Raw genomic sequence first — 11159 nt, 5'->3', positions numbered from 1 at the left:
TAAGTTTTATATGAATGAGGAAACCCTGATATTTCGGGTACCTCGGTACCATTATGCTTTTAGTCGAAGTCAACTCTTAAACTGACATTAACCAATCACGGTTTAGTAACACGTGGACGGTTTTACAATACAATAGACTGCACTCCATTGATAAATAGTCAATGATTGTACTATACAGATCTGAGGGCTTTTCCTGACTGCCCTCATGTGGATAAAAGAAAATACTGCACCAAATCTGGCTTTACCAGATATAATGAACAGCAACAGACAGTTGATTGTGCATATGTTTATTCATTACAACAGACTAGTTATGCTTACTAGTCCATACACTTGCTGAAAATTAAAGGTGAATCAAAGAAAAGAACCCTCAAACCAAACAAAAATCCACTTCTTTTCATGGTTTCAAAAGCATTTCGTTAAATGTCAGCAACCTCACACATTTCTTCAACACTGAAATAAAACTGGGTATGTTAATGTTAAACCTTAGTAAACAGAAGGTGAAATCGATGGGGAACGTAAGGAGAAGAAAGTGCGTATTTGTGATTTAACCAGGCAGAATATATCAAGAGTTCTGTTGTAACCCCAGAACTAATCTCTTTTATACAATACTGTGTTTTCACTTCTTGGTTTTAGAACATCATGTGTTAGGCTGGTGTTACAAAATACTAGCTTTGAGATCTGCAGACCCCCCAAATGTATCCTCTCCAGGCCCAAATTAAAATTATGTGATAAACACTGAAAAAAAAAAATCTACACATTTGTTTCCGTATGTTCTAAAGGGAAGGGCATGTCGAGTATCCTGGGAAGACTCAAAGGTGCAACGTACCTGCAGCTGGCTGACTGCTACTCTAGTATAAAGCACCCTCAAGTTATCTTCTCCACATTACTCATGGGTCCTAGATAGATAGCAATTCTCAGTGGAAACTGTTTCACTTTCCTTGTATGTGTGGTCATGATACATAAACTGTGATTCAGTCAGGTATCAGGTATGGAAGTCATGAAACACTCGAAGCACACAATAGCACCAGCAGGATGTTATATTCCTCACTTTACTTAGCATCTGAACTTAATATTACCCATAAGGCTTTCAGTGTGGCAGGAGGATGATATAAAGCCTTGACCTTTTCTATACCAAAAAATGAATGTAAATTAAACTGATGGAAGACACCCAACAGTAGATAAAGCCAATGGAACAAAGTCTGAAGCAGCATGAACTTTGGCTACATACTAAAACCTATTTCAATAGCTTGTAGTTCCAAGACAGGTCTACATGGGAGTAAAACACAAGCAGTGGGAAGATTCCAGAAACAATGGGATTAAATGAACTTCAGTGTTGTCTACTTTGTGTGAACCATGGATGTGCTGAACAGAAGTTTCTGCTTTTTCTTTTTCTTCTTTCCTCCTTTTTCATCTGAAAGAGAACAAACAATGTTGAGTAAAAGCTTGTGATGAAAAAAATAAATAAAAAATACACACACACAAAGAAAAAATAAACATCTAACTTCCAGACCTGGTTCAACCACAGGTTGTGGAGGAGAAGCTGGACCATTGTCCAGCTGTAGAAGTGCCTTCTCAAAAGCCTGGCTGAAGGAGTTCTGAAAGCTGGGCACAGGGACCCGGTCCGACCCATCGCTCTCACCATCGCTGTCTGCTGCAGGGGGAGCTAGCAGCTTATCTGCATGGGACAAGGCGCAATAATGAGTTCAGGAAGCCCGTGGGGTGTTACACTGTATAACATACACAAACTGGTTCTACAGGAAATGGAAAAACAAAAACACACAGTCAAACGGCTGAGAAGACGGTTGTTATTCTGTGTTGCTAGATAATACTTTTTTGTTTTTTTACTTTAATTTAATCTCATTTTATTTTAGCTTTCTTGTGGTTTTTACGACTGTTAACTTTTATGTGCAACGAAGCTACGGTAACAAAGTAATTTCCCCCGTAGTCTGTAAATCTTGAAGGAGCACTGGAGCTGAGATTTTAATACCTTCCAACAGCAACATGCTGGCTAGCTTTAAGGGCGGGAATGTTTACCATTCCTTGACAGCACTATCAGTGGCTTCTTGTCCCTGTGGATTATCTCTCTTATCAGTTACTGTGTAAAATATGTTTAATTTTAAGTTAAGGGAAGCCACAGTCACTCTGAAAGTGGTCTGGGAGGTTTAAGAGGGTATCTGTTAGTATTTCACCTTGTCAGATAACCTGGGCTGAGCCTCTGTACTGAGCCAGCTCTACACTGAAGTCCTGCAGACGTCCTAAAACGTCTGCAGTCTGAGCTCAGTGTCACACTCTACTCATCTAATTTTCCAAATTACTGTTTTAAACCTCCAAACTGTGTGTTACAAGCCACCACAACATCTGCAGTCATGCACTACCTTTCTTTGGAGTGATCCTGGGCCCAGCATCAACTCTGGCTTTCCCGTCTCTTAGCATCTACACAGGACACAGTCAGATTCACACCATGTCAAGTTATGTCACACATTTCCCTAATGAAAAATGAAAAGACCATTGTTACCATACACACCTGTGCAAAGGACATGCAATGGGAATCGTCCTCTAGACTACCAACAGTGGGTGACGGCACATTCAGACATGGAAATTTCATCCCATCTGGAGAAGAAAAAAAAAAAATCATGCACAAACAGAGCGTAAGGAGGCGAAAGGAGTTGTCATGAGCTGGCCAGAGTAAACAAATGTCCGTGAGTAGTAACAGGCAGATTTAAGGTTTTGTCTTACCAGAGATAGGACTGCTGCTGAGGGGGGAAGGAGGGGCAAATGTGAAGTCAGGTTGAATCGGGGGGCTGCTGTTGTGAGGCGGAGAGCCGAATGCTGGGAAATGCTGAAGGTTCTCTAATCCAATATGCACCTCAGGATCTGATAAGGCAAATTAGTGTAAATGTATCTCATTCTGGACCTTGTGTGACAGAGTAACCCTTCAGTAATGTAAGTATAACCGTTCAGCTATACTTACATTTACCCTGCTTCTTGTTCTCCTCAATTTCGATTCGCTTCTCTCTGCGCTTCTCATCCCTCGCCTTCTTCTGCCTCAGGCGCTTTCTTTTCTCCAAGTCGTCTAAAGGTTTTAGGGAGAATTTATAAGAAAAACCCATGAAACGCCAAACATTTAAAATGCTCATCCTGAGATCTGAGTTTAAGGTGCACTAACCTGCAAATGTGTCCAGAGTTTCTTTGGACAGGATTGGTGGCTGTAGAGCCAACTCACAGATGCTGAACTCGCATGTGAGCGGCAGATGAGCCAGATAGCGATGCCTACGACGGATGTCCTGCGACGAGACCAAACAAGAGAAATCAGTCAAAACAAGAACGGCTTCAAAGAGTCAACTACAAAGAATAACAAAATTCAATGCATGACTTCTCATTTTTGTGGTTCCTTGTTTGCTGACCTCAGTGACTGTGTGTCCCACTATCTCCACCACTGTTGCGGTGATGGTGTCTGGACTGGCCTCCAAGCTGCCGTATTCACGCAAAAGACAGCGCACATTCACAGGATGCAGGAACATCTGCTGGCAGTCGTCAGCTGGAAGGAGAAAGGAGGAAAAACTGCTCAAGTAAAATGTGTCAACACAGAAACGTAAATATGACAGGAAAGACACAGGACACATCTGAAACTAAGGATCTGTGTTTACTCTATCACAAGGAGGTCTTTATGAAGTTAGCACGAAGATGAAAATGTAGTCAAATTGTTTCTAATCCCAAGCTCAGGTATAAATAGTATGATACTGAGTTTTAAAATATCCATTTTAACACTAAACAAAAATCAATTTCCAGCTGATTTATCCCATGTCCTGCCTCTACTAGACTTAACCATCAGTGTTTATCCAATCTAAATGTTTCAGCAGTAATTTCCTTAGATGTGCTCTTTGTTGAGAGGAGAGAATTACTGACCTTGGTAGAAATAGTAATAGGGGCCGTGCACCAGACTGGTTGATGGGCGGCCTGACTCTGCCTGACTGGCTGGTTTCTCCTCATCAAGCTGAGGCTCTGGGATTTCGTCCATCGGAGCTACAGGAGGCTCCTCCAGCACACTCTCCAGATGTGATTCAGGAAAGTCTGGCAGTTCAGAAGCTGCATCTTCTGTGAGCTCTGCCACCTCATCATCAAATGCTGAAGCGTACTGCAATACAGGCTGAGAGGGGAAGAAGGAAGATGTGACAGCACGTATAAAACGTATAACATATCATATGAAAGTAGAAATTACAATTACAGGGAACAATGTGCAAGTAAAACAACCTGATCCGTGATCTAATACCTCAAACAAAGAGTGTAAAAAGGTGCACTTTCAGACTCACCTTGGCACTGCTGATGTTAGTCACCACTTCCTCCACAGGAGAAGGAGGTTCCTTCTCTTTCAGAGTCAGAGACGACAAATCAAGGCCATCTGCACTCACGTTCTGCTGCTTCAGCAACATTTCCTCTCGCTCCTACACCACAAAGACATACAGATAAACACCTATATGATCAGTCTGTATGATTTCATTCTGTGATGAAATAGGTTTCAGAATCAACCTTGAGACATGTGAAAGTCTCAAGTATTTTTACTCCATTTAAATGCATTCATTCACAGCATTTATGTTTTTATTCGTTGCCAAACAGCCAAATTTACCTTAATATGTGTTTCTAAAAAGAGGCGTATAGTTTTACCTGCAGCAGACAAAGCGCGCTCTGAATGAAGCAGCCCTGAGCGTCCTCTTCCTGGCTAAACTCAGCCTGCAGGGCGGCTTTCTCCTCCGCCACCAGGCTCAGGACCTGCGCCGGGGAGGTCAGCAGCAGCTTGGAGTATGGGCTCAAACAAGCATCTACAAAACACACATTAACAACAAAGTTTAATGATGTTTGTCACTGTTGCCTGTTTAGTGCTTTAGTTGTTGTGCAACAGTTTCTGATAGATATATTAAAGATGCCTGCTTCCGCCTCTTACCTCCAAAGCGAACAGGCTCCTCCACTTTCACCCACTGAGAGCTCGGCATCGCCACCAGAGCCCCCTTCTCCCTCCGCATCAGGCGCATGGTGATTACATCACCAGCCACATACTGCCTGGTCTCCATAGCAACCACACTGCAACAACAGAGTCACTGTCAAAACCCCTGCAAGATTATTTTTATTTCAAAGTTTCTAAAGATTTTATTTCCCTCTTATTTACCTCTTCAAGTCAGCTGTATGCACAGCCTCATAGCAGATGGGGCACTTGGACCAGCTCTTGTCACTGAGGGACAGGTAGTGCAGCATGCACGGCCAGCAGAAGATGTGTCCACACCGGGTGATGCGCGCTGCCAGAGGAGGGTAGAGGCAGATGGGACAAGATGGCACCTCATGGCTATAGATGCGCTGTGGAAGTACAGAAATAACGTGTCATTACGTGCTTTAATGTTTGACACATACAGTGGTGTGAAAAAGTGTTTGGACTCTTCCTGATTTATACTCACCACTTGCTGCACACAGTCCCAGTTGACCAGAGTGTCTGGATCAGTGAAGTGAGCCTTGTAGTCCTGGTCATCAGTCACCACAAACTGACAACTGACACACACAAAAACAGGATGACTCTCGCATGCTCTGCCTCAGACTTTAAAAAGATTTACTTTATGCAAGGTGCTTACTTGGCCTGCAGAAAAAGCTCCTTGTTAAAGGGCTTGTGCTTGTGGCCCCATTTGTTTCGGCGGCCCCAACAGGAGTGGCCTCCGTCTCCGAAGCCACCGTTGCCTCCACGTGGTTCAAAGGTGAAGTTCAGCAGGTGGTTCAGGCTTATTTTTTTCGGTCCAGCAAATTGAGCCGGGCTAAACTCGGCCCGGCGCGTCTCTGCTACCTGGAGGATAGTTTATCAGATTTATTTGGAGAATTAATTTCTGCCATATTACCCTTGATTGCTCACATTATTCCAAACAAGGTAAATACAGTTAACCCATTAACAACACCAACCTCCTCACGTCGTCCTCCACCTGTAACTCCATATTGTCGTCCTCCACCTCTCTGAGGGGGTCTCTTGTCAAAATTCTTGCTTTTCTGTGAATTGGTGCGGCGGGTGCCAGGGAAACTGTCGGCTTTAGGAAAGGAGGGCTCACGCTTGCGGCTGTAGCGCTTGGAGCCCCCATTATTCTTGTTTTCTGAAATTTAAATTATTAACACATTAGGTGCATGAATATAGAAACAGTTACTCCAACATTGTATTTATCTGATTCATAATAAATAAAGTAGTTCTGAAGCTGGTTTCTTATGTATCAAAACTAATTTTATTTGAACTACAAAACTAGAACTTTTAGACCACATCTTATTTTGTCAAAATTATATTCCATTTAATTCAAGTTAACAGCTCAAAGTGTGTGTTGTATTTTCTGCCCTCAACATGGGCTTCGCTCTATTATTTAAAGCCCGGAACAATTTCCACATACCATAACAAATACATACACTCACTTGCGAGTACATTATGTACTCTACGAAAAACCAAAGCATCCTAATATAACATTCCTGCACTAAATCCTAACTCATGAAGTTAAGCAACACTATTGCACAGTTGTTTTTTCCACTGTGTTTTAATTTTAAAGGCAGCACTTTATAATAATATTTGTACTGTAAACTGTATGAAGTTAAGACCCACATGTTTCAAATTTCTTGGCAACTCTATTTTAGGCAACAGGCTGGGTTAAAAAAGCAGCACCACCACATACCACATACATAAAATTAACATACTGTTGAATTTTTATGAAACTATTTTTTCACCGTTTCAACATAACTCGAACATAGATACAGTCAGATAGGGGTGGGGGGTGCGGTTCGTGCAGGACTGGTAAGATAGCATGCTTTCATTTTCACCCAAATATTTTGGAAAGTATGTGTATTTTTCAATGCAAAGTATTTCTACAAAGATTAACAAAATTTATATATATATATATATATATATATATATATATATACATTACAGTAATTTATTCACAGTAATTTATTCACATTAAACATCTTGAAAACATTCAAATATTGCCATCACTGTAAGTAAATAACTGGGAATAAAGTTTATTTATGGTGTAGTTATTGTGTTAACTACCATTAAGCATCTGTATCTACACGTGTCAAAAGTCGTGCATAACTACAGACTAAGGTGCATTGTTGTGTGCAAATACCAAATAGTAGCTGCAGTTGGTGGGTCAACTGTTTTGACAGCGACGTCAGACCAACCAGATAACACTCAGCAGTACTGCTAGGCCCCAACAGGCCACAAGTCAATTACTCCTTAACTGCATCGTTTTAGCGACCTCCAGCCATATTTGTGTTATTTAGTGCGGGGTCGTCACCTGTTTTGGGTTTAGATTCGCCCGGTGTGGGCCCTGTGGAGCTGGAACGAGGCGGAACCTTGGTGCTGGTGCTGCTGTTGGGGTTTTTCTCCATGTTTGTTACCGTGCGGTGAGCGGTGCTGAGGCCGAGCTCCGGGCAGAGAGCCGCCGAGCTCTCTAGCATCAAACAGAAAAACGGAGGAGGAAAACGGGCTGCAATGAGTGCGGGTCAGGCGACGAAGGCCCTGATTCATTTCTGTCAAACGCGGAGACCCCATCACGGCGACATCTTGACAATAAAACAAACCCGAGAAAAATAAGAGACACGATTTCGGCGTCTCAAGTTATGCAGGCTGCTGGAAGGGAGGACGAAATCTCGCCACGCGGGGCCAAGACCCCCAAAATTTAGGACCTTTTCTCGTTAGGGAAAACAATATGCCCTTAACGAGGCGGGAAATGTTTCCCAAAGACTGGAAAACGTGACAACTTAACGAGTTTAACCAAAAAATATATCCGTAACAAGGAGCTTGCTCTAATGGCGACGGGTCGCCAGAAAGGAACCTGAGAGACCCGGATGTTTCTTGCACGGGCTGCAAATCTGTTTAGCCCAGAGGCCGCGCTAGTCATCATGGGAAATGTAGTAAGACCTGAGCTGTCGGATAAAGATCATTGTTCACAAGTCATAAAATAACGTAGGTTTAATAAAATAGTATCTTTTTAACTATTTGTTTGTTGTTTAAAACACATTATATCGAAACAATATATCTGTGTTATTTAAGATTATATGAGGCCTATATCATCTGACATAAATTTAATGTAGATAGTCTACAAGTTGAGCCCTATAAATAAAAATGAACTCAATCGGTTATTGTTATGGCTTGGCTGGTCTTCATGAGTGTGTATTTTATATTTTATATATATATACATAGAAGTAAACAAGAACAACACCAGATTTCTTGTCAGCGCTGTAGGCAGGCTGGCAAAGAGTTGTAGCATTGTTGAGCCCATTTCTTTAGCCCTCAATAATAACAACTTCATTTACTAACAAAATTGTAGGCATTAGGGAAAAAATCCAAGGCATCCTTCCAACAGCTGTTAAAAGAGTAAGTACAGCGACATAAGGAATGTCTGTCGGACCTAATCAATATTTAACATCATTCTCTGCAATATATGTGAGCTCACTTCAGTAATTACAACATTTAAACCATCAACTTGTCTTCTAGATCCCTTGAGCTGGACTCAAACCCAGACTGAGCTGCTGTGCCGCACTAAATAATATTTAATTGTACTGAATTAAACTGAAATCAATGAAATTAATTCAAAAGAAGTGTTTTAATTTATATAAAAAATAATAATAATAATACAAATACAGATTAGCACAAATTATATCATAAATACAAAATAAAGTCATTGCAACATAAAACAATAGACTCTTCAGAATGAGGCCATAGACTTATTTTGTAACATATGATTGCAGACCACTGCGACAGTCAGTGTCAGCATCAGCTGGGGTATAAACCTTGCTGTTAAAAGGATACTAATACTGACCATCAGCCCGATTACCCATGTGACAGTCATCATTTTAAGTGTACCTTGGCAGTCAGGCATACATAGTTAGTTTATTGACTAACAAATGTACTAAGAAACTGCAATAAACCATGCATCCACAGAGTTGGTTTTGTAGTTCTTTCTAGCAGTCCCACAACAAAAATAACCACAACCAGGCATCTGGGAACGACTTGAACACAAGTAGTGAAGTCACTCTTCTTCATCTTCCTCGCTCTCTGATTCAGCTCCAAATGATTTATTCTTTCCCCCTGGTATGCAACAGTCCAGAATTGCTTTTTGAACCTGTTGTTTTTCTTCTGCAAATAAACAAATGAAACTGTTAAACAGCATTTTTAAGTCTTGCATTCAGTGTTATGAAATACAATGTTTTGGTCTACAATAAACTAAAGCTGCAACATAAAAGTCTAAAGGACCTTAAGTTAATAGTTTTCACATATTATGTAAGATTTAAGTTTACTACTTGACACAAATGAATATGAAGATGTTATTATTAAATAGAGAGACATAACAGCAATAATAACAATGATATAATGACGTATATGAACTGACTGAAACTGATTTTGGTACAAATAATATGACACAACATTTATTACCTTCGTTTTTACATTTAGGGAGCATTCGATGGAGCTGCTGGGTATTGTATCGGATCAGAAACTTTTGACACGTTCTAATTGTTCCTGGAACAAACAAAAAGATTTGCATTACATTAATGCTTAAAATAGTTTGCATGTAAATCTAAGTATGTATTTGATTCTTGATGATGTCTTTTTTTGTACCTCCTACATGCAAACAGTTCAGAAAACATGGAATCTTTTGGCCACGAGTCTCCACATTGGTAATGAAAGGCAACGCAGACCAGAGAAGTTTGTAACACCGTTTGGGGAAACGTAGAAATACTACTCCAGTATGAGCATTCAGATATTTCACTGAAAAGAAAGAACAAAACATAGCACACAAAGAGTCAGCACTACAGCATTATGAGAGCACTTTGAGTCTTTGGACAATAGACCAGAAACATCAGCTGTGAGTCGAATGGCTAAGAGAATCCTAAATAGCCTCATGCTCAGGCTTATAAGCAGGTTTCCAGTATCCAATGTTGTTTCCAGAAAACTTCACAGAGGAATACAAGAATTCTTTCACTTAACTTTAGTGGGTTTGACTGGACTTAGTCATATTTGGTGCAACAAATGTAAATATTTCTAGAAACTTTAATACAGCATATAGTCTCTATAACTTTGTTCTTATCTCAATTTATATTTTTTATTACCCAACTTGTTTTTCTGCATGTCCTTGTCTTGCTGCTTTAACACCTAAAGGTTTTTTTTTTAATCCATTTTAGCTTATATTTTAATGCTCATCTCAGATAGAGTCAAGACTATGTCACTTCCATTTATGCAAGCTATACTTCGCCAAATTTCAAAGAGAAAACATGTTTATTATTTTTATTTATTATAGATTACACCAATTTGACAGAAATTGTTATTTCTTACATTCGGATTTTAATCTCAATTCATATGATTGGTATCATTTTATGAAATATGATTGAACTGTTACATTGAAATCTGCCATGATAAACAGACCGTATTAAGACACCAAAAAGAGCAATTCTGCAGCATGAGATTTCTACTTTTGACAATTGATGTTCACTTTGTTGTTGTGTGTATTTTTAAATTTAATTTGTGCTGGTGTATTTTTCTTTTTCATGTTAATATTTATATTATATCTCAGTATTTAGCAGCATTCCGCATGTCGTGCTTTACCACTGAATCGGATGCTGCACAGAGCTGCCCCATAGTCCCCGTGTATACGGGCCACTGCCTCCTTCACAGCCGCTCCAATGGCTCGATCATCCAGCAACAACAAGTGGCTCCTCTCTGACACGTTGACTTCGCACAGTAAATACCTGCCGACAGAAAACGTAAACAGTGAGAAATTAACTGTGAATACCAACATTTGAGAAAAAAACTTTAAGGGAAGAGCACATTTTACCTAGACTTCACGCGCACCATCGTTGCCTCGCTCTTCTTCCGCGGAAACTTCCGTCAACAAAAGTATCTGCTCCCGCACAGTCGCCACCCTCTGGACATGAATAGCGGCAGTGGATGTACTTGACAGTAAACACGGGGCAGCACGAAGTTGTTGCTGTCTTTTTAAACACATTCAACAACACATCCGGTATGATTTCCAAACCGGGAAAAAAATAAAAACATTGGAAGTAAAAATCGTTCCACAAATCGAAAAAAAATGTAGATGACGAATCGTATATTATCATAAAAGTTGCCGTTTAACTTCCTGTACCGCATTAGAAGT

At 40.4% G+C, this 11159-nt stretch overlaps 2 protein-coding genes across 2 annotated transcripts; both read right to left on the bottom strand.

Moving 5' to 3' along the window:
* Positions 1-271: 271 nt before the first annotated feature.
* On the bottom strand, positions 272-7866 carry rnf10 (ring finger protein 10). The gene is made up of 17 exons (XM_047591782.1): positions 7302-7866; positions 5935-6119; positions 5616-5821; positions 5445-5535; positions 5162-5346; positions 4940-5076; positions 4663-4817; positions 4311-4442; positions 3907-4147; positions 3405-3538; positions 3167-3284; positions 2972-3073; positions 2737-2874; positions 2525-2610; positions 2376-2433; positions 1511-1675; positions 272-1411 (listed from the first exon to the last, which is right to left on the bottom strand). The coding sequence occupies exons 1-17, from the start codon at positions 7462-7464 to the stop codon at positions 1338-1340; spliced, it is 2370 nt and encodes a 789-aa protein (XP_047447738.1). The 5' UTR covers positions 7465-7866; the 3' UTR covers positions 272-1337.
* Positions 7867-8593: 727 nt separating this feature from the next.
* pop5 (POP5 homolog, ribonuclease P/MRP subunit) lies at positions 8594-10999 on the bottom strand. The gene is made up of 5 exons (XM_047592560.1): positions 10839-10999; positions 10610-10752; positions 9626-9775; positions 9443-9526; positions 8594-9145 (listed from the first exon to the last, which is right to left on the bottom strand). The coding sequence occupies exons 1-5, from the start codon at positions 10856-10858 to the stop codon at positions 9039-9041; spliced, it is 504 nt and encodes a 167-aa protein (XP_047448516.1). The 5' UTR covers positions 10859-10999; the 3' UTR covers positions 8594-9038.
* Between the last annotated feature and the right edge of the window lie 160 nt (positions 11000-11159).

The sequence above is a fragment of the Mugil cephalus genome, chromosome 8 (genome assembly GCF_022458985.1).
Source record: "Mugil cephalus isolate CIBA_MC_2020 chromosome 8, CIBA_Mcephalus_1.1, whole genome shotgun sequence".
NCBI classification, from domain to species: Eukaryota; Metazoa; Chordata; class Actinopteri; order Mugiliformes; family Mugilidae; genus Mugil; species Mugil cephalus.
The sequence above is the reverse complement of the archived record's forward strand: the minus strand, read 5'-3'. Positions and strand labels throughout refer to the sequence as shown.

What these genes read in the sequence shown, in the direction of transcription:
- rnf10 (XM_047591782.1), bottom strand. Translation starts at nt 7,464, where the DNA reads ATGCTAGAGAGCTCGGCGGCTCTCTGCCCGGAGCTCGGCCTCAGCACC. An exon ending in CATACAGCTGACTTGAAGAG is followed by an intron (nt 5,077 to 5,161) that starts GTAAATAAGAGG and finishes CTGTTGTTGCAG; the next exon opens with TGTGGTTGCTATGGAGACCA. An exon ending in GCGCGCTTTGTCTGCTGCAG is followed by an intron (nt 4,443 to 4,662) that starts GTAAAACTATAC and finishes TTTGTGGTGTAG; the next exon opens with GAGCGAGAGGAAATGTTGCT.
- pop5 (XM_047592560.1), bottom strand. Translation starts at nt 10,858, where the DNA reads ATGGTGCGCGTGAAGTCTAG. An exon ending in GAACTGTTTGCATGTAGGAG is followed by an intron (nt 9,527 to 9,625) that starts GTACAAAAAAAG and finishes TGTTTGTTCCAG; the next exon opens with GAACAATTAGAACGTGTCAA. An exon ending in CCCTAAATGTAAAAACGAAG is followed by an intron (nt 9,146 to 9,442) that starts GTAATAAATGTT and finishes GTTTATTTGCAG; the next exon opens with AAGAAAAACAACAGGTTCAA.